Source organism: Mus caroli, chromosome 7 (assembly GCF_900094665.2).
Source record: "Mus caroli chromosome 7, CAROLI_EIJ_v1.1, whole genome shotgun sequence".
Taxonomy (NCBI): Eukaryota; Metazoa; Chordata; class Mammalia; order Rodentia; family Muridae; genus Mus; species Mus caroli.
Genome location: NC_034576.1, coordinates 129,227,962 through 129,253,761, shown reverse-complemented (window position 1 = coordinate 129,253,761; position 25,800 = coordinate 129,227,962). Strand labels below are relative to the sequence as shown.

At 50.3% G+C, this 25,800-nt stretch overlaps 2 protein-coding genes across 3 annotated transcripts; both read left to right on the top strand.

Moving 5' to 3' along the window:
• The first annotated feature begins 23 nt into the window (after positions 1–23).
• Positions 24–10,717, top strand: Tbc1d10b (TBC1 domain family member 10B). Its single transcript, XM_021166719.2, has 9 exons — positions 24–1,064; positions 4,637–4,736; positions 4,995–5,102; positions 5,198–5,304; positions 8,118–8,232; positions 8,357–8,422; positions 8,592–8,781; positions 9,062–9,216; positions 9,302–10,717. Exons 1-9 carry the CDS (start codon positions 151–153, stop codon positions 9,938–9,940), a joined length of 2,394 nt encoding a protein of 797 aa, XP_021022378.1. The 5' UTR covers positions 24–150; the 3' UTR covers positions 9,941–10,717.
• A 1,759-nt stretch (positions 10,718–12,476) lies between these two features.
• Cd2bp2 (CD2 cytoplasmic tail binding protein 2) lies at positions 12,477–16,533 on the top strand. 2 transcript variants are annotated; one of them, XM_021168162.2, is made up of 7 exons: positions 12,477–12,620; positions 13,079–13,179; positions 13,382–13,517; positions 13,639–13,796; positions 13,899–14,337; positions 14,417–14,523; positions 14,608–16,533. In XM_021168162.2, exons 2-7 carry the CDS (start codon positions 13,102–13,104, stop codon positions 14,716–14,718), a joined length of 1,029 nt encoding a protein of 342 aa, XP_021023821.1. In that variant the 5' UTR covers positions 12,477–12,620; positions 13,079–13,101; the 3' UTR covers positions 14,719–16,533. The 2 variants fall into 2 exon arrangements, with proteins under 2 accessions (XP_021023821.1, XP_021023822.1); XM_021168163.2 differs by having other exon boundaries at positions 12,536–12,634.
• Positions 16,534–25,800: the final 9,267 nt, after the last annotated feature.

Below are 25,800 nucleotides of genomic sequence, written 5' to 3'. Positions count from 1 at the left end.
GCCTGCCGCCGGGTCCCGCCCCGCCCCCGGCGCGCGCCGAGCCGCGCCCTTCGCCCTCTCTGCAGCCCGGGCGGGCTGCTCCGGGCGGCCTGAGGGGCGGCGCCTTCTGCGGCCTCCCCGGCGGGGGGATGTGAGGGGCCGCCCGCAGCTATGGAGACGGGCCCGGCGCCCCTTGTGGCCCCGCCGCGCCGCCACGGCGCCCCCGCTGCCCCTTCGCCCCCGCCCCGGGGTTCCCGGGCCGGATCGCAATTAGTGGTGGAACCGGGACCGCCAGTGACTACAGCCACTTCGGCCCCAGTCGAATTGGTGGCCCCCGGGGAGGCTCGGCCCGCCTGCGTCCCAGGATCATCACAGACCTCGGCCTCTACACCCACGACAGCTACGAGCAGCACGGTAGTGATGCTGACCCTGGAGGCCTCACCCGAAGCCGCGAAGACGCAAGAGTTCCCGGCACCAGCGGCAGAAACAGGAGCCGAGACGTCGGTGGCTTTGACTTTGGGGACAGACACTCAAAAGACGGAAGAGGTTCGAGCCTCTCCTGTCCCAGGACCAGGGACCCCCACTCGGACACCTTCTAGAATGGCGCCTGGAGCCCTGACTGCCAAACCCCCGCTTGCCCCCAAGCCGGGGACCACAGTGGCTTCAGGAGTGACTGCACGGGGTGGAGCAGGACAGGTGGCAGGTGGACATGGAGCTGCGACCTCAGCATCAGCAGGGTCGGTGCCTGAGGACCCCTCAGGGCCTGTCACAGGCCCTCCCGGGACGTGCGAGGCTCCGGCTCCAACTCCGGTGGCTGTGGTGACAGTGACCCCAGCTCCGGAGCCTGTTGAAAACTTTCAAGACCTGGGCTCCACGTCCAGTCTAGGACCTGGCATCTCGGGGCCTCGGGGCCAGGCCCCAGACACCCTGAGCTACTTGGACTCCGTGAGCCTCATGTCAGGGACCTTGGAGTCCTTGCCGGATGATGTGAGCTCCATGGGTTCAGACTCGGAGACAAATGGGATGGCCCTGCGCAAGACGGACAAGTATGGTTTCCTTGGGGGCAGCCAGTACTCAGGCAGCCTGTGAGTACACAGTGGGCACCCCGTGGGGGCTGCCTGGGGACGCGGAGGGGGAGGGGAGGGGATGCACCTGGCCAGCCCTGGCCCAGGGAGTCATTAGCAGGAGCCGCAGTGCCTAGAGCATCCTGGGGTTTCTATGACTTCAGAGCTGAGGACCAGGGATCAAGGCAGTCGTCTCGATTTAAGCCTAGACCTTGCGTAGGCCCGTGTCCTTGAGCTAGTGGTGTCCCTGTTTCTGTGCCTCAGTTTCCTCTATGAAGAGAGGGATTGAATGAGCTGATACCTACTAAGCAGCTAAGATGCCAGCTGCTTGGTATGAAACTCTTAACTAAAAAGGCCAGACATTGTGGAAAGTTGGTTGGGCGAGGATTCTGGCAGAAATCTTAGATCTCTGAGGGCAAGAGGGATGCCTTCAGAGTAGCAGTGTGTGTGTGTGGGGGGGTATCTGTGGGCAGTAGGCAGAATGGTGGGGTGAGGAAGTCTGCTTGATGGAGGAGAGACCCTGAAGGCAGGGCTTTTGTGAGAGGGCAGTTTTGTATTTTCATTGAAGGGAAAGGGTGGGGAAGGCCTCTTCCCCATTTCCTCATCTCCCCTGCCCTAGTTGAGCTTTCCTAGTTCCTTCCAGGGAGGGGCCTGAGTCACTCCTAAGGTGGGGGTGAGTGCGATTGGCCTGACTTCTTCCTTCTCTCTCTGGAGCCTGGCCATTGCTTCTGTGCTCCCTAACCTGCTTGCTGGTCTGTACCTGGTTAGCTCAGCCTGGAGCATCGCCTGAGGATACTGCAGCCAGGCTCTGAACTGAGCTCTCCCTCAAGTCCACTAACTGAAGGCACTCATCAGGAGGGAATGCCCATACAGTCTCAGTGTAATTGGCTGGGTTTAGCTTAGAGATGAGAGGGTTCTGTGAGCACCTGGGTGTGAGAATCCTCCTGAGGAGGATCTGAGTCAGGGGGATGGGGTGGGAGAGGAATACAGGCAGGGCTTGTAAGCTAATAAAATTCAAAACTTGATTGGGGCCAGGCAGTGGTGGCCCATGCCTTTAATCCCACCACTCGGGAGGCAGAGGCAGGTGGATTTCTGAGTTCGAGGCCAGCCTGGTCTACAGAGTGAGTTCCAGAACAGCCAGGGCTATACAGAGAAACCCTGTCTTGAAAAACCAAGCCGGGCGTGGTGGTGCACGCCTTTAATCCCAGTACTTGGGAGGCAGAGGCAGGCGGATTTCTGAGTTCGAGGCCAGCCCGGTCTACAAAGTGAGTGTCAGGACAGCCAGGGCTACACAGAGAAACCCTGTCTCGAAAAACCAAAAAAAAAAGAAAAACCAAAACAAAACAAAAACTTGATTGGGCACCAACATTCAGTCTGAACTCTAACTTAAGTTTGATCCTGGTCCTTTCCCCACATCTTTTACCTCATAAGAAACAAAACTAGAATTGCTTCCCTCATATAACATTTATCTATGTGACTTGGGGACATTCCTCCATACTAGTCTGTCCAGAGGAACTTGGTTACAATTCGGTTTTAGAATATCACTCCTGTGTCAGTCACTCTGCTGGGTGCTATTTTTCTGCTTTATAACTTTAACACTTAAGAATCTATCTTCCTGAGCTTGGCAGTGGTGGCCCATGCCTTTAATCCCAGCACTTGGGAGGCAGAGGCAGGGGGATTTCTGAGTTTGAGGCCAGCTTGGTCTACAAAGTGAATTCCAGGGCAGCCAGGGCTATACAGAGAAACCCTGTCTCGAAAAACAAAACAAAACAAAATTTAAAAAAATCTGTCTTCCATACCAGAGGAATTACCTTTGAGGCACTTCTCTCTCCTACAGGGTCAAGTCCGAACTCTTTTGCCCACACATGGGCTCCGCATTGCCCAGCTGTGCTTGTTGCTTTGGTCTCAGCAGCAGTCTGAGACTGTGTGTTTATCGCACTAGTAGGGTTATTTGGGCCTGTCCACCTGCCAGGAGTGTTCTGCCACTTCTTTGCCTCTGTTTCTCATCATTCCTTGTGGTGCACTTCTGACATCTTTTTTCCAGGAAGCCTTCCCTGATGCTTACTGTCCTTGTAATAATGACTCTGTGTGAATGTTTTGCCTTTGCATCTCTTACCATAGTTGGCTTCCTCCCTTTCTGTTTGTATTTTCATTTTATGTGCATGGGTGTTTTGCCTGCACTCATGTCTATGCACTGTGTGCATATAGTGCCCAGGAAAGCAAGAAGAGAGCTCCAGACCCTCTGGACCTGGAATTACAGACCATTGTTAGCTGCCACACGGGTGCTGGGAACTGAGCCCTGGTCCTCTACAAGAGCATCCAGTGCTTTTATAGCTGAGCCATCTCTCCTACCCTTCCCTTCCTTTGTAAGCTGTAATGTTCCTTGAGACAGGAAAAGTACCTTAATCTTTCAGCCCTGAGAGTGTAGAGCTGACATTAATGTAATAAGAGACGATGTCTCTGTTTAAGGAGTTTCTAGCACAGAATAAATTAACATCATGTTGCAAGCTTTTAATAGTCTTTTCGTGTATTTTCTTACTAGTCCTTACAACTGTAGGTAGCTACATTCCATTTATAGCTGAGGAAGAGACTCAAGTTACCCACATGTCTTTTTGTTTTTTGTTTTTTTGTTGTTTTTTTCCAGACAGGGTTTTTTTGTATAGCCCTGGCTGTCCTGGAACTCACTCTGTAGACCAGGCTGACCTCGAACTCAGACATCCACCCGCCTCTGCCTCCCAAGTGCTGGGATTAAAGGCATGTGCCACCACCGCCCAGCAAGACTTTGTAGCTTCTTAGGGACAGAACTGGGCTTTGAGCTTAGTCTGGAATTTTTAAATCCATGGTCTTTCTTCCATTTCATTCTCCTGTAACTGGCTCCTGTAAGTAACAACCATTTCCAGACAGATGGAGCACCTTGAGCATGGAGCCGTCAGAATAGCATCAGGGCAGAAAAACTCATTTGGTTGGGAATCTGGAGAGGTTGCAAGGAGGAGGAGGAGAGAAAGTCACAGATGGTCCAAGAAGTCTCATGTCTCATAGGATAAAATGACACAGCTAAGGTCATTCATATGAGCTTCTGCTACAAGCTGTTTATAGGTTCTTTCAGGTCTATATTGTTATTCTATCGACCTTACAAATGAGGAAAGTGAGGCTTAGAAAAATTAAGTGACTTGTTCAAGGTCACATAATAAATGGTAAAACTAGGACTTAGATCCAGATTTAATACAAAACGTGGCTTATAGGTAATTGTTTTTTTGCAGTGCTGGGACTCAATTCAGAGCCCTTCACATGCCAGAGAGAACCACAGTACTATTGAAGTACATCCTCAGCCGCAATGTGTCTTTTCATTATGACCAAAATCGGATGTGCCAGAAGTGGGATTTAAATGATCTGTGTAGAGATTCAGTAGTGACGGAAGCCTTTAACGTGTGGTGGACTAGGCTTTGGATGGTCAGGGGTTCAGACATTTTGATCTCACACAATGTTTAGTGTCTCAGTTGAGCCTGAGGGAACTGGCTGGCTACGTTTCTCCAGCAGCCTGGGGCTCTGCACTACTGCATCTGACCTCTTCCATACATACTCCCATTCTGCAGAGAGAGCTCTATTCCGGTGGATGTGGCTCGCCAGAGGGAGCTCAAGTGGCTGGAGATGTTCAGTAACTGGGATAAGTGGCTGTCACGGCGTTTCCAGAAGGTTTGAGAGCTGTACAGTGGGCTGGGCAATGCACAAGGGTGGGAGTGGAAACTACTAACATCTGCCCTCCTAGCGCATTGAGGATCAGTGGGACTTGGGCATTGGGAAGAGGAGCTTTTAAACTGTAGCCAGGCCAGGTCCAACGTTGTCACATCTGGCATGTGGGAGGAATGTCTCTGAGGGCCTGATGGCTGGTGGGGAAAGCTTAGAGAATGTTCCAGGCCTGAAGCTGTCACCCTAGATGTTACTCTGCCTTAGGTAAAGCTGCGCTGCCGGAAAGGAATCCCCTCCTCTCTGAGAGCCAAGGCCTGGCAGTACCTGTCTAATAGCAAGGAACTCCTGGAGCAGAACCCTGGCAAGTTTGAGGTTTGTGCAACTTGAGGGTGGGCGATATGTGGCACTGTCTCTGCAGGAGAAGTCAGTTCTCCCAGATCCCGAGGTAACCCTGCTGTCCCCTGCAGGAGCTGGAGCGGGCTGCTGGGGACCCCAAGTGGCTAGACGTGATTGAGAAGGACCTGCATCGCCAGTTTCCTTTCCATGAGATGTTTGCTGCTCGAGGAGGGCATGGGTAAGAGCCTGGCTGGGGGTCAGTTGGCAAACGTCTGCTGAAGGTGCCAGGTAGATATAAAGCTTGGTCCAAGCAATTCCTGCCCTCTAGGGTTCTTAGAAGAGTGAGTGTAATCAGTTGAATGTCAAGCAGTGTTGAGAAGTGTCTGGTGAGGGAGATTCTTATAGGTACATCAAGGACTAAGTGAGGTTGTATTTGTGCTGGGCTTTATAAGCTAGTTGGGGCTGAGGCAAGGTAGGGTTTTCTTTCCTGGGAGGTTGTATAAGCAGTGTCTGGGCAGTAGGTCTTTATAGAGCTGAGTCTGGAAAGTTCAGGCTCGCTCACCAAGGACCAAGGCACTTGGGTTTGTATTCTGTAGGTTAGGCTTCCTTCAGGTGAAGCATGTGCACCACTCCAAGTATGTAAGGTGATCTTAGGAAGTTATATGGACTTTTGTTGTTGTATTGGAGCTTATACCTGGGACCACTAACATGCTAGGCAAGTAGGTGTTCTACCACTCAGCTAGTTCTAAGCCCTAGATGAACATTTTCCATGAAATATATATTTTCTTTATGTAATATAAGAAAACAGTATGTATATTTTTTTTCTTTGAGATAGGGTCTGACTGGGTAGATCACACTGGCTTCAAATTCAGATCCATCCCTGCCTCCCAAATGCTAGGATTAAAGGCTGTGCCACCATAGCCATAGGCAGCTAATTTATTTATTATTTTAATGAGTGACTTTGAACTTGCTAGGTAGCCCAGAGTATCTTGAACTCAGTGTTCTGCTGTAGCCTAAGTGTTAAAATTATAGATAAGTACTATGTGTAGCTTAAATAAACATATTTATCAACATGTTCATCTTTTTTTGGTTATTTTTGCCTTTTTCGAGACAGGGTTTTTTTGTATAGCCCTGGCTGTCCTGGAACTCATTCTGTAGACCATGCTGGCCTCGAATTCAGAAATCCCCCTTCCTCTGCCTCCCAAGTGCTGGGATTAAAGGCGTGTGCCACCATGCCCGGCTTGTTCAACTTCCAACAAATAGTTATTGAGTACCTCCCTCTCCTAGGTACTGTTCTAGTCATAGGTGACAGCAATGAACCAAAACCCAAGAGTTGTCTTCCTGAGGGATGGACAGTCTTTGACGGAGGAAAGTTTGTGAAATATGTGAAGTGGTGGTCAGCACTGGTGAAGGATTAGCCAGTAAAAGAGAATGGAGAGCATGTGGGGACAGGATTCAAGAACACGAAGTAAAAAGAGACTTGCGAGTTACTAATAAAGACCAGAGAACTGGAGGAAATGTAGGTTTGGGATATGTTAAAAGTTTTAGAGTCAGACACGGTAGCTCTTGCCTACAGTCTGTCTCAGGTACTGAGGTGGACTTTGGTGGTGGGGCTGTGGATCAGACCAGCCCTTAGGAAGCTGTCGCAGGAGGAGTGTCATGCGTTTAAGGCCAGGCTGACATACATTTTATTTATTTATTTATTTATTTATTTATTTATTTATTTATTTATTTATTTGGTTTTTTGAGACAGGGTTTCTCTGTATAGTCCTGGCTGTCCTGGAACTCACTTTGTAGACCAGGCTGGCCTCGAACTGAGAAATCTGCCTGCGTCTGCTTCCTGAGTGCTGCACCACCACGCCGGGCCTTGCCTGACACACATCTTGAGTTGTAGAACAATTTGGCTAGAATATGACTCTGTCTCAAACTAGGTGGGGGTTGCGAACGGAAATCTAGGGGATGTAGGCAGGTTGGGAACCCAGTACATCATAAGTCTGGATTCCAAGAAAGAAGAGTGTTTATTTGTTTGAGACAGGGTTTCTCTGTATAGCTTTGGCTATTCTGGAACTCACTCTGTAGGTCAGGCTGACCTTGAACATGGAGATCCACCTGCCTCTGCTGGGATTAAAGATGTGTGCTACCATTGTCTGACTCAGGAAAGAAGTTTAAATTGGCAATATATTGGAAATTGGAAGTATGCTTATGAAGGGATTAGGCTCATTGGACAAGATATTGCCAAGCAGCACATATAGGTACAAAAGGAAGATGTGACCTGGTGTGACAGCACACATCGTTCAATCCCAGCCCTGGGGAGGCAGAAGCAGGTGGAGCCTGGTGTTAGAAAAGTAATCAGCACCGTCAGATGTGAGGCCTCTTCAGGACTCTTGCACAGTAAGCAATCAGGTGGTGATGGAGCTCATTCAGTAGAGTGTTTGTCCAGCATGCAGGAAGCTCTGGATTTGATTTCCAGCACCACAGAAAACTAAGTGTGATAGTGCATGCCATTAATTCTGTTACTGGAGAGGTGGAGGCAGGAGGATCAGATTTAGGGTCACTTTGGGCTGTTGGAGGTTGGAATTCAGCAAGCGCTGCATGAAACCCCATCTCAGGAATTTGTAAGTAACAGTGAAGTCGTGGGGTGCAGATATAAGCGATCACTTCTGAGGACTGGACTCGGGGTGGTGCTAGGATAGCAGTGTTAGCAGTGTGACTGCAGGCAGGGAGATCGGGAGGCTAAGAGGTCAGAGATGGAAGTAGCTGTGAGTGGGAAAGAGATTAGAGGATTGAGTTCAGGAAGAAATGACCATGATTGCTTTGCGGCTGGTTGCAGGTGAAAAAGGAAATGTATAGGAAGTCTATGGTATATGCAGCTAAGGGTGAAAGGCCAGGACATAGACTGCTTACAATGCTGAACCTCTAGTAGCCAGGGCTAGGAAGGTAGATGGCTGTCTGGGAGTAAAGCTCTTGAGGGTAGCTTGGAACTTGATGTAAGAGTACTGGTCCAGGGTGAGGGGCAGATTTGATGATTGCCATCTTCTGTACTCCCCTTAGGCAACAGGACCTGTACCGAATCCTGAAGGCCTATACCATCTACAGGCCTGACGAGGGCTACTGTCAGGCCCAGGCCCCAGTGGCTGCGGTGTTGCTAATGCACATGCCTGCTGAGGTCAGCATAAGTGGACCTGTTTGGGGTGGGGGTGAGAAGATATAGACATACCATGGTGAAGGGAGAGCTGCGTACTCCCTGCTTCTCAGGCCCCATCCCTGCCTCTTGTTCTTGCCCTTCTTAGCAAGCGTTTTGGTGCCTGGTACAGATCTGCGACAAGTACCTCCCAGGTTACTACAGTGCAGGGCTGGTGAGTGTCTGGAAGCTGGGTGCGCTGGGGCTGCCTTAGGACCTTGCCCTGCCTCATTTGTCCTGTCCCTCGACCATTGAGGTTAAGACAGCCTCTTAGGTTTGATTGTACCCTGAGGGGACCACAGCAAACCAGACCCACTTCTTATAGCTCTTCCCACTGCCTCTAGGAAGCCATTCAGTTGGATGGAGAAATCTTTTTTGCACTCCTGCGCCGGGTCTCTCCGCTGGCACATCGTCACCTTCGGCGGCAGCGCATTGACCCTGTGCTCTACATGACAGAGTGGTTCATGTGCATCTTTGCCCGCACCCTTCCCTGGGCTTCAGTGCTGCGAGTCTGGGACATGTTTTTCTGTGAAGGTATTTCAGTGGCTGGCCAGGCTGAGGGGGGAGGCTAGGATTTGTTACTTACTGGTATCCCATAGACAAGTATTATTGGGCCTAGGCTTCATAATAAACTCTGCAGTTTGGAAAAACAAGGCCTATCTTGGTTTGGCCACCAACCTAGAGTCTGCTTGCCCTCCAAGAAATCTTTAGCTGTAAGGCTGTCAGGCATCAGCAGCAGCAGGGCTGTCTGCCTTCATAAGACAGCAGAGATCCTGGACCTGATTTCTCTTTGCATTCTTCTCTGACCCTGTAGGCGTTAAGATCATCTTCCGAGTGGCTCTGGTTTTACTGCGACACACACTGGGTTCTGTGGAAAAGCTGCGCTCATGTCAAGGCATGTATGAAACCATGGAGCAGCTTCGAAACCTACCACAACAGTGTATGCAGGAGGACTTCCTGGTGCATGAGGTAGGCCATGAGCCTCAGCACACCCTGACCTGCTTCAGCCCATTCCCACACAGGTCTACACTCTGGCTTCCATGTCTCTGTCTAGGTAACCAACCTCCCAGTGACAGAAGCATGGATTGAGCGGGAGAATGCAGCCCAACTGAAGAAGTGGCGAGAAACTAGGGGAGAGCTGCAGTATCGGCCTTCACGGCGACTACACGGCTCCCGAGCCATCCATGAGGAACGCAGGCGGCAGCAGCCCCCCCTGGGCCCTTCCTCTAGCCTCCTCAGCCTCCCTAGTCTCAAGAGCAGAGGCTCCCGGGCAGTTGGAGGGGCTCCTTCCCCACCACCTCCTGTCCGCAGGGCTAGTGCTGGGCCCATCCCTGGGGTCGTCATTGCTGAGGGACTGCATCCATCCCTTCCTTCACCTACTGGTAACAGCACCCCACTAGGCACCAGCAAGGAGATCAGGCGGCAGGAGAAAGAGCGGCAGAAACAGGAGAAAGATCGAGAGAAGGAGCGGCAGAGACAAGAGAAGGAGCGGGAAAAGCAGGAGAAGGAGCGGCAGAAGTGGGAAAAGGAGCAAGAGAAGGAACAGCAGAAGCAGGAGAAGGAGCGGCAGAAGCTGGAGAAGAAAGGCCAAGGCCGGAAACTGTCCTTGCGTCGAAGGGCAGATGGGCCCCAGGCATCCCATGATGGTGGGGACAGGTCAGCAGCTGAGGCCCGGCAGGATGCTTACTTTTGACCTCTGGTTGGATCTGGATGGCATGGCCCTCCTTCCCCTCAGCGAGAGCAGCCCTGGCAGGCTCTCCCAGCTCCCCTTGGCAGGCTCTTCCTTTTTCTGAGGAAAGTGGCTTGATTCCCCTGACTCCTTGCCAGCTGCTGATCTCTACATGGCCAGGACAGCCACAGTGCACGGGACAGCTACATTACCTAGGGTAACAGTGACCAAGTCTGGAGACTCTTTTGTCCAGTTAGGTTCAGCCTGGGTCTCTGTCACACCTATGAAATCCTTCTGGGGTGCTGTCTTACACTCCGGTGGCTTCCCTTAGATGGTGGAGCTAGGTTCCTTTTCCTGTCTTGGGGCCCTGCCTGTCACCCCACTGCCTACTGGGGGCCAAGGCTGTTTTCTCTCCTGGATCTCCTTGTGTTGTAATTATGTACAGAAGGTCAGGTTGGCCTGGGGTGGGTGCTGTCCTTCCCCTCTCCACAGCGCTTCTCACTCCAGTTTATTTAAGAGGATCTGCTAGGAAGTGTCCGTCCTCCGTCTCCTTCCCACCCACGTCCTGCTCTCTTTCCTAACTCACTTGCTTTGTATGCTCAGGCCTCTCTGCTGCAGTCACAAAGTCTGTCTTTGATTTTGTTCCTTTCTAGCCATCAAGCCCCTCTCTGAATAAGGGTCTTCCCTTGAGTCCAAGGGGTGGAACCCAATGTTTACATTCTCTTCTGTCTTGGTCCCACCTCAGTGGCAGTTTTGTGGCGCTTTGAGGAACCGGAAAATGAACCTGCTGTTATATCTGTCTCCCGCCTTGTTATTTGAAGAGTGCATTAGAGTAAGGGGAGTGGGGGAGGCAGGCACAAGGTCTGACTTTCCATAGGTTCAGTCTGCGGATCTTGGCAGGAACATCTGGACCACTGGTTCTCAACCTTCCTAATGCTGTGACCCTTTAATACAGTTCTTTATGTTGTGGTGACTCCAACCATAAAATTATTTTCATTATTACTTAACAACAGTATACTACTGCTATGAATCATAATGTAAGTTTCTGTGTTTTCTGATAATCTTAGGCAACCTCTGTGAATAGTATTCGACCCCCGAAAGGAGTCACAGTAAACGCTTGCTTCATCTCTCATCAACAGACATAGTGATCCACCTCCTTCCTCCTCAGCTTTGCCTGCAATCTGCTGCTCCCACTCTCACTGGCCTCCTGGGATCCTCTGCAAGCTTGCAGGACTGGGATCGCCTTTCCAATGGCTTCAGCTCCCTGGAAGCTGAAGGAGGGGCCTGAGAGTGCGTGCAAAACCACCATCTTTAGATTGGGCTGGGTTCTTGGTCAGCAGCTTGGTGCAGTTCCCTGGGCTTCTAGGGTGGACTAACTGCCTGGGGTTCATCCCAGCAGGTGCACACAACCAAACTGCCCAGCTCTTGTTTTCTGTGGCTAGATCTTTGCCACACACCCTCTACTCCGGGTCAGGATGATAAAGGTGTGGGCTTCTGTGGCCGTAAAGCAGAGCTCCACTTGGCACTTCTCAGCAGAAAGGGGATCGGGGTGTGTGGTCTCCAGGTAGAAGAGAAAATCCCCTCCGGATGAACCAGCAGTGCTGAGAGCTGGTGTCTTTTCAGGGTCCTGTCTGTAGCAAGATGCCCTCCTGGTCTAGAACTTGTGTTCTGTACCCATAGAAGAAGTGAAGTTTCATGATTCACAATGGGAGAAAACCCTGGAGGAGAAAGGCATAGTCCATCTGGCTGCCCTCTTCCAGCTCTAGTAGGATCACCAGAGCTATCTAGCCCAGGGTGGGGATGGGGGTGGAGGCGTTGAGGTTTGAGTTGTTCCCCAGAGCTCCAGATCTAAACCTCACTACTGGGGAAGATCTCCCCTGGCCCCAGCTTTGCAGGAGCTGAATCCCAACCCTTTGGCAGTTTGCTAAGGGATGAGGTAGGCTCGTGTAACTGATGGGCTTCTGCCTGGTTACAGGGCACGGATGGAAGCCAGTGGCACCTCCTGTGCTGGTTGTCCCTCTACAGAAACTAGGAATTAAGTGGGAGAATAGACATGGTGCAAATGACTCCTGGGTTTAAAAAGGGCTTGGTTTGGAAGGTGCCCAAGTGCTTATAATCAGAAGCAGGACTCAGAGAGAAGAGCAAGACTTTCTTTAAAAATAGACGGTCTCCGTGGTGGCGCATGCCTTTAATCCCAGCACTCGGGAGGCAGAGGCAGGCGGATTTCTGAGTTCGAGGCCAGCCTGGTCTACAAAGTGAGCTCCAGGACAGCCAGGGCTATACAGAGAAACCCTGTCTCAAAAAACAAAAACCAAAAAAAAAAAATTAAAAAAAAAATATATATATATATATATATATAATAAAAACAATAGACGGTCTCATGTTGTATCCCAGACTGTCGTCAATCTCGGACAATCAATCCTATTTCAATTTCCCGAAATAATAAAAACATTTCCCGCCATCCTCAAGTCCCGTGAGGCAAGGACATAGTTCACGCGAGTCTTTGCCGATTTGCGTCACTTCCTGCCGCGAGTCGGCCTTGGCTAAAGGTATGCATCCGCCCTTTTTTGAATAGAAGTGAAGCCACTTCCGGGTCCTATGCGGGTCTCCACAGTTTCTTTCCGGGTGATGAAGGCGGTGCCCCGGATGTAATACCGGCGAAAGCATCTTTCCTTTTCTTCCCCGCCTGACCCTGGGTTCCTAGGTGAGCACCGGCGGGTAAGATTGTTTGAATCCCCGCGGGTTTGCTTGGCCTTTAGTTTGTACGCCAAGGACATGGCCGAGCAGGTCGCTACGTGGAATTCGGGGATCGAGGCAGCTCCAGCTCTTGGGTCCGACCGGCCTCTGCAAGCACTCGGGTGGGAGAGGTGGTTGAGCTCGGTAGCTCCGGACTGGTAGGGGAGTGGTGACCTGGCTCCCCATCCCCGGGTGGGAATACCCGCAGGGTCCACGCGGGGGCGGAGATCCTTCCCATCGCCTCTCCTCGGGGCCTCGGAATTGCCCAACCAACCCCCGACGTCGTGCCTGCTAGTTCTCCCAGATGCTTTAGCGATCTGTCCTCTCTCAACATTTACCAGGAAAAATGTTGGTGGTCCCTGCACGCTCCCGCGGCCCTCTCTCCTTACCTCACTTCCTCACTACATATCTTTTTCCGAGGTCCAGCTGGAGGAAATCCACAGCCAATCATGCCAAAGAGGAAAGTGACTTTTCAGGGTGTTGGAGATGAGGATGATGAAGATGAAATCAGTGTGCCCAAAAAGAAGGTTAGATGGCCAGATTCCGAATTTCCGTGGAGGACTGAGAGGAAAGGAGAAGGAGAAATCTGATGGGAGGAAAGCCGGGAAGCCAGGGAAGTGTTAGTTTTCCCCGGCGCACTGGGTTTGGAAAGATTTGTGTACAGATCCTGGAATATTTGGGGAACTACCCAGTTGGTTGGATTTCTCATTTGCTTCGGCCTCCTCACAGCTGGTGGACCCTGCGGCGGCAGCAGGTGGTCCCGGGAGCCGCTTCAAAGGCAAGCACTCTTTAGACAGTGATGAAGAGGATGATGATGATGAGGGGTCCAGCAAATATGATATTCTGGCCTCAGAGGATGTAGAAGGTGAGCTATGTCCAAAGCGTTAACTGAGTTGGGGGGACAAGCCTTCAGGATGGAGGTGGGAGGTGTGCCTGCTTCCCTTTTGCGTGTCTAGCATCCCCCCCCCCCCATGTCTTCTGTGCAGGCCAGGAAGCAGCTACTCTGCCTAGTGAGGGCGGTGTAAGGATCACACCCTTCAACCTGCAGGAAGAGATGGAGGAAGGCCACTTTGATGCAGACGGCAACTACTTCCTGAACCAGGATGCCCAGATCCGAGACAGCTGGCTGGACAACATTGACTGGGTGTGGCCCAGGGACTGTCCTAGCTGAGGCCTGGGAGTGCGGGTGCAGGGCCTGGGCCCTGGTGGAAATTTGCAAGAAATCCTAATTATCTTTCCCTTATAGGTGAGGATCAAGGAACGGCCCCCTGATAAGCACCAGGTTTCAGACTCGGAGGAGGAAGACAGCCTGGGTCAGACTCCAATGAGCGCCCAAGCACTCCTGGAGGGACTTTTGGAGTTGTTGTTGCCAAGAGAGACAGTGGCTGGGGCCCTTAGGCGGCTGGGGGCCCGAGGAGGAGGCAAAGGGAGCAACAGCAAGGGGACCGGACGGCCCAATTCCCCTCAGCGGCTAGACCGGCTGTCTGGGTTAGCTGACCAAATGGTGGCTCGAGGCAACCTTGGTGTGTACCAGGAAACAAGGGAACGGTTGGCTATGCGACTGAAGGGTTTGGGGTGTCGGACCCAGGGATCCCATGACCCCACACCTCCACCCTCCCTGGACATGTTTGCTGAGGAAGTAGCAGAGGGTGAACTGGAAACCCCAACCCCTACCCAAAGAGAGGGTAAGTTTGGAGGGCACAGGAGGGGCAGTGTGGGCCGGAGACTGAGTGCTTGAGGCCCAAGTATCGTTCATTGTGTTAGAGGCAGAGTCAGCAGGAGATGGCCTGATGGATGTGATGTGGGAGTATAAGTGGGAGAACACGGGGGACGCCGAGCTGTACGGACCCTTCACCAGTGCCCAGATGCAGGTGAGCCGCCTCCCGCCGCATCTGTCCCGTCTGTCCAGCCCACCTTCTGTCAGCTTGCCTGAGTTCTGTCCTCTGTTCTTACAGACATGGGTGAGTGAAGGTTACTTCCCGGACGGTGTTTATTGTCGGAAGCTGGACCCTCCGGGCGGCCAGTTCTACAACTCCAAGCGCATTGATTTTGAGCTGTACACGTGAGCCCGCTAAGGGCCCCATGCGGCACGGCAGCCCCTTCTTTCTTGAACTTGGCAGAGGAAGCCCCAGCTGCCCTGGACAGTGAGGATGTTGGAGGCCACTTTAAAGCCATTGTTTCCCAATAAAAGCCTTGACTGTGCTATGGCCAAGAGCCAGGGCTGCTCCATAGCTCCTTTTGGCTTCACCTGGTAGGTCCCTGAGCGTTTCCTCCTGAGAGACTTCCTCACTTCTCTCTGGTGTCTTGGACCACCTCAGTTTTTTCTCCCACCCTTGGAGGCAGAGGTAGGGCCCATCAGATGTCCTGTGACTTTCCTACTTAGACAACTTTTACTTGCTGTGTAAAATTCCCTCCATCACTCTCTTCTCCAGTCTCCCTTGCAAGTCCCTGTTCTGCTGATCTTTGACTTTTAGGACCTCAAATGCTCTGTCCTGGCAGCTCCCTTGTAGCTGGGACATTGGGAAGACCTTGAAATCCTATTGAGAGATTCTCTTAAACATGTATTCTCTTCTTCCCTAGTCTTGATTTTTTTTCCACCCCTCGCCCCCCTGCAGTAGCCTCTGTAGCTCTTAGGTGAAGTATATATAAACTTGGTAGCACTTCAAGGTTGCTTGAGCCACCATGTGACACAGAGAGGGGCAAAGTGCAGTGGCTTATTGGAGATGTCACAGTAATAGAGAACTGGCCCATGGAGCTAAGTCCTCTGACCGTTTTTGGCATAAAGTTTTTTCTTGCTTGGCCTTTCAGGCATTGTAGTGTACGTTTCCTGGGCTCCCACATCCCGGGCATGGGGCTGGTGCCTCGAGGAAACAGCGGGTCTGGCCCTTCCAGGAATCTGGAGTGCAGTGGAGGGCTGTGGGAGGCAGGCAGGGCCTACGTTTTCACCCCACCATGCTTCTCTGCTCACCTCATCTGTCTCCAGGAGGTACCCCAGAAGCTACAGGCTGAGAACTTGGGAAGTAGTTCCTAGGCTCAGTAGTTCCTAGGCTTGGTGGCGGGTATTTGATGCATAGACCTCCAACACATCTAACAATTAGATTGGTTCCTGCCAGCCTAGACTGCAGTTGCCTTGACTTCAAGAGGCCCATTAATAGTAGTACATCTGATGCAGTGCGTCACTGAGACAGCAGAAACCCTCCAGGCCTTGGTAAGGTGTTACTGTTACAGAGGAACTGGCTTTCTGAGGCGCCTGGCGTCTTGGGATGAGTGAAATCTGGTCAGGTGGTCTGAGTGTTCCCAGGTGTTGGGGGATAGACACCCAGGTGTCACTCAGTTCCCTCACACTCGGCTCATCTAAAGCGAGTTCTCCCCTTCTCTGATAACACCAAGGAGGGGGCAGAATAGTGATCCCTGAAGATACCCACATCCTGAGCTGAGTTATGTGGCAGAGGGAAAGGGTGACGTGACATTGAGGTTTTGTTTTGTTTTAATTTTTTTGAGATGGGGTGGGGGGTGTCCTCACTATGTAGCCCTGGCTGGCCTGAAACTCACAAGAGATCTGCCTCCCAAGTGTTGAGACTAAAGTCATGCACCATGACACTGAACAAAATTGAGAAATTTCAGGACTGGGAGATTGATTGCCTTTGATTATTTGGGCCATTGTAGTCATGGGGTCCTTGCCGACCCCGAATGAGAGCAGAGGACTCTGAAAGCTGGAAGTGAGGCCTATGTGTCAGGGTGCAGGTGGCCTGGAGAGACGGGAAAAGCAGAAGACAGATTCTTCCCAGACGGGTGCAGCCCCACAGTGATAGCCCAGTTAACCCACTTTGTACTTGTACCCTCTAGAATGGTAAGATAATAAATATGTGTCAAGCTGCTTACATTGTGGAAATTTCATAAAGCACCAGTCGGAAGTGAGTCTACACCCAGCTGCTCTGGAGAGCGACAACCACTGTAGAGCCACTAGAGTTCCTTGTCTTCCCGGCCAAGCACTCACTTGACCCAACCCTGCTTAGGTTCGAAACTGGGTCTATTCTGGGTGGTGTGACCATGGACTTTCCTAAGCACAAAGCCAGTAATTGTTTGGATGGGTTTTTGTTGTTGTTTTGAGACAGAGACAGAGTCTCTCTTAGACCCTGGCTGTCCTGGAATTGATTATGTAGACCAGGCTGGTCTTGAATTTAGAGAGACCCATCTGCCTCTGTCTCCCAAGTGCTGGGTAAACTGCCTTCCTCTCCAGGAATTGGTTTTTCGAGACAGGGTTTCTCTGTATAGCCCTGGCTATCCTGGAATGTGCTCTTTTAATAAGGGGGGCCAGAGGGCCCAGGCTTGATTCTCAGCACTTACATGGAGGCTCACAATCAGGCTTACAATTGTCGCTAGATAACTGTGGGGGAGTCTAATGCTTTCTAGCTTCAGGCACTGGGCATCCAGGTGGTTAGACAATACAAAGGCAAAGCACTCATACACATGTAAAAATTGTTTTAGCCGGGCAGTGGTGGCGCACGCCTTTAATCCCAGCACTTGGGAGGCAGAGGCAGGTGGATTTCTGAGTTCAAGGCCAGCCTGGGCTACAGAGTGAGTTCCAGGACAGACAGGGCTACACAGAGAAACCCTGTCTCGAAAAAACAAAAAACAAAAAACAAAAACCCAAAAAAATTTTTTTTAGTTAAATGAGTTTTTACCTTTGGCTGACAAGACCTTATTCTCCAGCCCTGGTAACCCCTGCTGATATCCCGTTTCTGGGTGTTTTAAATAAATGAAAACCATACAATGTGATCTCTTCTGTCTGGCTTTTTTGTTGTTGGTTTTTCAAGACGGTTTCTCTGCGTAGCCCTGGCTGTCCTGGAACTCACTCTCTAGACCAGGCTGGCCTCAAACTCAGGAATCCGCCTGCCTCTGCCTCCCAAATGCTGGGATTAAAGGCGTGCGCCACCACCGCCCATCTTTTATGTCTGGCTTCTTATACTATTAGGGTTTATCTGTGGCTTAACAAATCACTACTTTTTTTATTGTTCTAAAGATAGGGTCTCTGTGTAGCCCAGACAGGCCTAGTTAGAGCTTACTGTGTAGACCAGGCTGGCCTTGGATTTAGAGGTCTGCCGACTTCTGCCTCCAGAGTTCAGGGATCAAAGGCATGCTCCACCGAACCAGCCCAAATACCTTGCTCTTTGTTGTTGTTTAATTACATTCATTTCTGTTCTCCAGCAGCTTATATCCAGCCTTACCTCCCACTCGCCCAAAGTTGAGTGGTTTTCCCCCACTGAGTCCACTTTGTGTTGTACAGCTACTCTCTTGGGAGTGCAGTGGAACTCGGGCTTGCATCTGCGTGACAGGCACTCTAGCACTGAGGAATAGCCCAGCCCAGTTCTCGGTTTTGCTTTGTGCGTGTTTGTGGTAGGGGGAGGGTTTGAGAGAATTAGCTTGGTGGTTGTTTCTCCCACTGAGTCTGTAGCCCAGACTGTGACCAGCACCTAAACTACCTCCCCCAGAGTGTTAGCCTTAGAGGCAGAGCGCTGAAGACAGGAAGCGAGCCAGCTTTTCCCTGTCCTGTTGACAGGGGCAGCCCTCTCAAGGAGACTAAAGAGTGAGGGTGCCATGGTTCGGTGGCTCACGTCTGATCTCAGCAGGAGCATCAGAAGTTCAAAGATGTCATAAACTGAAGTTCTCTGGGCGCTGTTTGAATACTGGAATACAGGTGTCTGAACCCTGGTTCTCTTAGAGGGCACTGAAGTGTGTCTTAATGTTTTCCTTGCTGGGATAACATAGGACCCAAGTGACCTAAGTAAGATAGGAGTTAAGGTGAAGGTGCACACCTTTGATCCCAACCAGAGGCAGGAGAATCTCTTGAGTTCAAGGCCAGCCTGGTTTATGGAGTGAGTTCCAGGATAGCCAGAAACATACAGAGAAACCCTGTCTCAACTAAAACAAAAAACTAGAACACCACCATGACCAAAAGCATCATGGGAAAGAAGTTTAGTTCGTTGTTAAGCTGGCAGGAGCCAGCCGGCAGAAACGGAAGCAAAGACCATGGGAGAACATGGTTTACTGGCCTGCTCGGCTTGCTTTCTGATGGCACCCAGGACCACCAGCCCAGGGGTGGGATACCCAACACTCGGCCTACAGTGAGGCACATCTACAGAGGCTTTTCAATCGAGAGTACGTCTTCCCAGAGGTAAAACTAACAGCAGCCATTTTTACTCTGTGAAGTATCCTTGTATCGTGGACAAACACACAAGAAAGCCTTAAGGTCAAAGCTGTAGGTGACAATGTCACATTCAATACATCGACTTGACTGCTGTCTGTTTCCAAGGAGGTAACAGGAGCCAGGTGAGGCAGGGAGTCTGGACCCTCTGGGTGAGGTCCAGGGTGCTGGGTTCTGCCACGGGCATCTGGGGAACTCATGAAGACAAGGAGTAGAGTGATGTCCAAACGCTGCTAAAATAAGCCACATGGGGTGTGGTGGGACACACTGATGGCAGCACTTGAGGAAAGCCTGAGTTGCATAGTTGTAGCCAGGTGTGGCGGCACAAACTTGTAATCTCAGCATGTGGGAGGACCAGGAATTCATTCTCAGCTTACCTAGCAAGTTTAAGGATAGCCTGGGCTATGTGAGCTCTGTCTTAACCCCTCAAACAACAAAAACCCAACTAGACAAAAAAATGGTTTTATTCAAGAATGTCTGACACACCCTCCATTCCTTCCCACATGAAGAGGTCTTAGCCCCACAACATTCATCTACTGGTTTTGGTTGGTTTGTGTATGTGTGTATATGTGTGTAGGGGGTTGTTTGTCTTTTAAGATTTTACTTGTTTTCATGTTTGCTTGCATGTATGTGTACTGTGTATGTGTACCATGCCAGCCCTTGGATGCCAGGAGACTTGACTGACAGATGTGAGGCACCTGTGAGTGGGGTGCGAACCCGGGGCCTCCTCTAGAGAAGCAAGTGCTCTTTACTGCTGAGCTACCTCTGAGGCTGTCTTTTCTTGTTTTGAGACAAAAAACTGGCCTCAAACTTTCCACCCTCTCATTTCCTTTGAAGTACTGGTATCTTTAGATGTGTGACAGTGTCTGACCCCATCTGTTGGCTCGATGAGCCTTTTTGCTTTGCCGCTGATACTAGGTTGCAGGCTGTGGCTGTCTACATGAAGTCAGAACCATGCTGTGTATCTGAAAATACCCAGCTTCTCCTGATCCTGAGACCCCGATGACTGTCTCAGGCCTGGGTTATAAGCAGTGTGTGCAAAATGGGAGGTGGTGATGCTCTGGGGAGTATGAAGTCATTTCTGAACTCCCCCTGGAGGCCAGGCTGCCCTTGGTCCTTTTGGAGCTCAAGGTTATGGTGTTAAACCCCCTGGGGTGTTCAGCAACCCCAGGCCACCACCAATACTTTGGGGCCCTATATACAGTCTACCTACACTCAGCTAATTCCAGCTACTGCCGGCCTCTCCCTACCAAGTCTCTGTTCTTCAGAGGCTTGTCAGGCCTAGACCGTCTCTAAGGTAGGACTCCAGCTGCCACACTGCAGGTGCTGGGGCTGTAGAAGCCAGCAGCCTGGGGGTTGCCACTGGGGATGCCTTGAGCAGTTTCTGTTTTCCTGTTCTGATGCGATCAGTCAGTCTTGCTCTGGCTTTCCGGTTCCCACCCTCTCCTCTGCCGGCCTCTGCCCTGCAGTTTGCAGTGGCTTCAGGCTCTCTGGCTCCAGAGTCCTGCTCTGAGCACATTTATTTCTGCCGCTCCATGCTTGCCAAGTGCCTGAGTTTCTCACCCAGTCCACACTGTCCTTGTTCCGAGTCTCAACCCGTCGTTTGGCAAGGAAGACGAGGATGTCTGGCATTGAGGCATCCCTTCGCACATTAGTCCCAACTCTTTATTTAATACCGAATTTGCCCATTGTGCTGAGGAAGCAGATGAGATGTGGAGCTGAGCGCTGAGGTGAAACCGCAAGCCCGGTGCCCCTCAGCCTGTGAGTGTTCAAGGACCTCAGTCCCTCTGCCTGTCCCTCAGTCTGCCTGTCCCTCAGTCTGCCTGTCCCTAAAGATTAGTCAGGAGGTCCAGTGATTTTTTTTCTTTATATTTTTGCCCATTTTAAAAAAACTGTAGTTGGGACTGGTGACATATGCTTATAATCCCGGTACTCAGATTGAAGCAAGGGGAGGCTCATGAGTTCAAGTCTGGACTGGTGTGTAGCATGAGTCTGAGACTATTTTGTGCTACTTAGCATGGCTCGGTCTCAAATGAACTATAATTTTTAGAATTAGGTTATCTTCCTCTTACTGAGATATGAGAGGCATTTTTATATCCCAGACACAAGGCATGGTCAGATGCTGCTGTTAAGTGTTCTCAGGCAGTAACTTCTCTTTCCTCTTCTGAGACAAGTTTATGTCTCCTAGACTGGGCTCCAGCTTGCGTTCCTCTTAGGTCCATCTTCAGATACCGAGCTTACAGGCGTGTGTTATTACACTCAGTTTATGTGGTACTGAGGTACTCAGGGCTTTATGGATGCTGGGGAAACACTTTACTGAAACACACCCCAGCCCGCTCCTTTTTAATTTCTAGTTTTACTTTTAATTTATTATTATTATTATTTATTTTGTTTTATTTATTTATTTATTTTGAGACAGGGTCTCCTATGTAGTTCTTGCTGTCCTGGAACTTACAGAGATCTGCCTGGCTCTGGAGTGCTGGGATTTAAGCGTGCACCACTACCACCCTGCAATTTCTTTTCAGTTTTAAAAACCAGTATCTCCTGTTTTGATTCATGTCTGTCCCTCTCAGCCCCAACCTGATTCTTTCCCTGCTGGGAAGCCCAGGGCCTTCAGCATACTGAGGCAACAGGCAAGCTGCACCTGCAACCCTGTCCAGTTTCTACCGTCACATGGTGCTTGAGAATAGGAGGTGTAGCAGGCGTGGTGGCCCACGCCTTTAATCCCAGCACTTGGGGGGCAGAGGCAGGTGGATTTCTGAGTTCAAGGCCAGCCTGGTCTACAAAGTGAGTTCCAGGACAGCCAAGGCTACACAGAAAAACCCTGTCTCGAAAAAACAAAACAAAATAAAAAAGAGAGAATAGGAGGTGTCAGGGGCTGGAGAGTTGGTGCAATGGTTAGAGCCTGGATGACCTTAGAGAGGTCTGAGTTCAATTCCCGCACTCACATACAGGTTCACAGCCATCCATAACTTTGGCTCTGGGCACGTGTAACCTGGCCTCCCCAGGCAGCAGACATACATGTACAACACAGGCATACGTTACAGACAAAGCACACACACACACATAAAGTAAAAGGGGGGGGGCGGCGCCATCTGAGCAACAGGTTACTGGGTTGATTGCTTTTTCCTTTTATATAGTTGCTATGGCAACATTATAGGGTGTTACTGCACAGACCTAAATACTGTATAACCTGTTACACAGCTGCCGGCTGGATCCTGGGCTGCAGCCCTGTGTATGTGAGTGACTAAATGTCATGGACAGGGGTAAGGGTGTGGGAATATTTATCCCTAAACATAGAGCAGGACCAGTAAAGAGGCCAGGCAAGCTCCTAGAGAAACATGAATGACCTCCAGGACATTTTCAGGACAGTCCGAGACGAAGCCCACTCTTTAGGCTGTGTCTCTTCACAGGTGAACTCACCCTCTGCGTGGACTGACCCAGACAAGCTGGTGACAAGGCAGTTTCAGTCACAGTCACTCCTGTGCTTTTGTTGTTGTTGTTGCTGTTTTTCCTTTTTTTTTTTTTTTTTTGAGACATGCTTTTTCTGTGTGGCCCTGGCTGTCCTGAAACTTGTCCTGTAGACCAAGCAGGCCTCAGACTCAGAGATCCACCTGCCTCTACCTCTTAAGTGCTGGATTAAAGGCCTGCAAATCCATGCCTGGCATTTGTTACTGTTTTGGTTGGTTGGTTGGGTGTTTGTTTGTTTGTTTGTTTGTTTTTGAGACAAGGTTTCACTAGCCTTGGTTGACCTAGAACTTGCTGTGTAGACCAGGCTGGCCTTGAACTCACAGAGATGCACCTGCCTCCTTTTGAGTGCTGAGATTAAAGGTGTAAGTCACCATGCTCGACCTGTCAAGTATCTTGTTACTTTAAAATGTAATCTTCCATGCTCAACCCTGTCCCCAAGTTGTATCCTCAGCCAGTGACAGCTGACATGGGCTTGGAGGAATCCTTGGGTTTCCCACTGACATCTCTGAAGTTCTCTCTGGAGGTCAGCAGGGGGCTCCATTCTCTGTGAATACTCATGCAGTGTATGCTAGACACAGATGGAGGGAGCAAGGCAGTTTTGGGAGACTGGATGTGACCACTATGGTAGACTTGGCTGGAACCCCTCTGCCACCGACTCTTCTGGGTCCATCTAGATGCGGAGCTTTTGACCCCTCCCTCCTGGGGGCATGAAGTCTGTGGAGTGGAGTGTAGACCCTGGAGATACAGCCAACTGTGAACTGTCATGCAAGTTCTAGGCATCCAGCTTGGGTCCTCTGTAAGAACAAGAGCTTTTAACCACTGAGCCAACTCTCTTGACAGGATTGTTCCAGAAATTTCCCTAGTGCTCATGTATGTAGACCTATTAATGTGCACTTAGACACATCTGTACACTTTTCACGCACATCTGTTCTGGTGATGAGGAGAAATGTCACCCTCTTAGTGGTTGGAGTGTAGGACCTGCAGGGTGCTTCCTGAGGGAATGACAGGGTAACTGAAGAAAGGGAATGGATCTAGGGGCTGCTGGGGCCAATAGCTATGCAGCAAGAGGCATAGACCTATTTCAGTTTCTCTGTTGTTTGAGACATGGCTGGCTTCCATTACAGGCAGATGTCATCCTTTCAGCCTAAATCAGGAAATTCAACCCCCACCACCACCTCCCTTTTACCAGTATTACATATGGAACCCAAGGCCTTGTTCACGATCCGACCTTAGCTAGAATATTATCATCTATCAACAAAAAAGTCGGGCTGGTGAGATGGCTCAGTGGGTAAGAGCACCCGACTGCTCTTCCGAAGGTCCAGAGTTCAAATCCCAGCAACCACATGGTGGCTCACAACCATCCGCAACGAGATCTGGCGCCCTCTTCTGGAGTGTCTGAAGACAGCTACAGTGTACTTACATATAATAAATAAATTAAAAAAAAAAAAGTCAGCTGGTCTATTTGAGGAAGATGACAAGAATGAAGGGGTTTTCCATGGTATCTGCCCCCCCCCCCCCCGTTAACTAGAGAAGTCCTTTGTTCAGGAAGTATTAATAACATAAAATACTAGCATTGGGTTATTTTTTCACATTTTTTGAGATTACAATACAATTACATCATTTCTCCTTTTTGTTTCCTCTCTCCAAATTCCCCCACATACCCTCCCCTTGCTCTCTTTCAAATTCATGGCTGTGTTTTCCTGTAATTCTTGTTATGTATGTAACAGATATTCCTAAATACATAAATATAACCCACTCAGTCTATACACATTACTTGTGTGTATGTCTTCAAGGCTGACCATTTGGGACTGGATAACCAGCTGCGCTCTACCCGGGGTAAGACTGTTTCTCTGCTCTCTGCATCCTTACTGTTCTTTGTCTAGGGTTGAGGTCTCTTGAGCGCTCCTTCATCCACATTAGCATGTCTGTTGGTGTCCTTGTTCAGATCAGGTTTAGGAAGTCGTTTAGAGGAGGAAGGCAAAATAACAATGAGGCAATCTGAAAAAGGTCATAAGGACTCAGTCTATTAAGTGCTCAGCTAAGGGCTGGAGAGATGGCTTTCCCAGGACATTCCAAGCCTGATTCATTTTAGGAGCTGTGAATTGGAGATGTTTTCCCCCAGAAGTCCCTTCTTCCTAATACCCCATGGCTGGCTCTCCTTCTCTGTCAGGTCTCATCTTCTCAGGTCAGCCTGTGAGAAAGAGCATTTCCACTGCTCTACGGTGTCTGAAGCATAAGCTTGTTTAGAATTTGTCTCCGGAGAAGTCAGTTTAGAGACTCACCAGCCCAGGTATAAACGTTCATCCCACAGAGGAGAATGTCCACGGGACAGTTGTCCAGGATATGAGCGAGAATTCTGGGAAAGAAACTGTGTCTGCAAAGACTGGCTAACTGATTAGAACTGCTGTGGTTGCAGCTGTATAGCACTGGCTGCGCTTCCTGTGGACTTTGGCTTGATTTCCAGCACCTGATGGCACAGCAGTACATAGCACATTAGGTCCAGGAGATCTGATGCCTCCTGCTGGCCTCCTCAGGCACGGCACATACGTGGTGCATGTCCATACAAGCAGGCAAAACACCCATACACATAAAATTTGGAGGGGAAAAAAAGTGGTAGCACATATCTTTAGTTCCAGAACTCAGAAAGCCGAGGCAAGCGGATATCTGTGAGTCTGGGTCTTGTCTGCATAGTGAGTTCCAATACATACAGGCACACTGAAAGACCTTGCTGGTTTGCAGGGAGAGGGGAGGAGTTGGAAGGACTGCAGCAAGGTGGAGAGATGGGATTGTTTTGTTTTGTTTTGTTTTTGAGACAGGGTTTCTCAATTACTCTGTAGACCTGGCTGTCCTCGATCTCAGAAATCCGCCTGCCTCTGCCTCCTGAGTGCTGGGATTAAAGGCGTGCGCCACCACTGCCTGGTGAGAGATGGAATCTTTAGCCGCTTAAACAGTGACCTTTGCCCAGCTCTGTATCAGACTGACATCCTGCGACTAATTGATAAAAACCTTGGGTATTTATTAACTCAGAACACCAACTTCCACAAACCCACAAGGCAAGAATGGCATCAGATAGCATCTAGGGCCTCCCCCTTCTGTAACTGCCTCTCTGATGTTCCCACCCATGCATTTTAAACTTGCCTGGATTTGACTTTCTTTGACATGTCACTATAAATGTCACAAATCTGCTTCCATTGGGGACCTGGAACCTGAGGTAACCTAGCCCCATGTTCCTCCAGCCACACTCCCTCACTCAAATTCAGCTGTAGAATAAACTATCATTTACTCTCCTAGAGGTGAGAACTATGGTTTTCTTCTTCTTCTTCTTCTTCTGAAGACATGAAGAAAACTTGCTTCCAGTGTCCAGGACGGTTGAAGAGCTGGGCCTATGGATCAGTAGTCCCAGACGCAGGCCTCAGGAGTGGCAGGCAGGCAGGAAACGGGGAGGTTATTCATGCTCTTTCTTGGTTAGGTG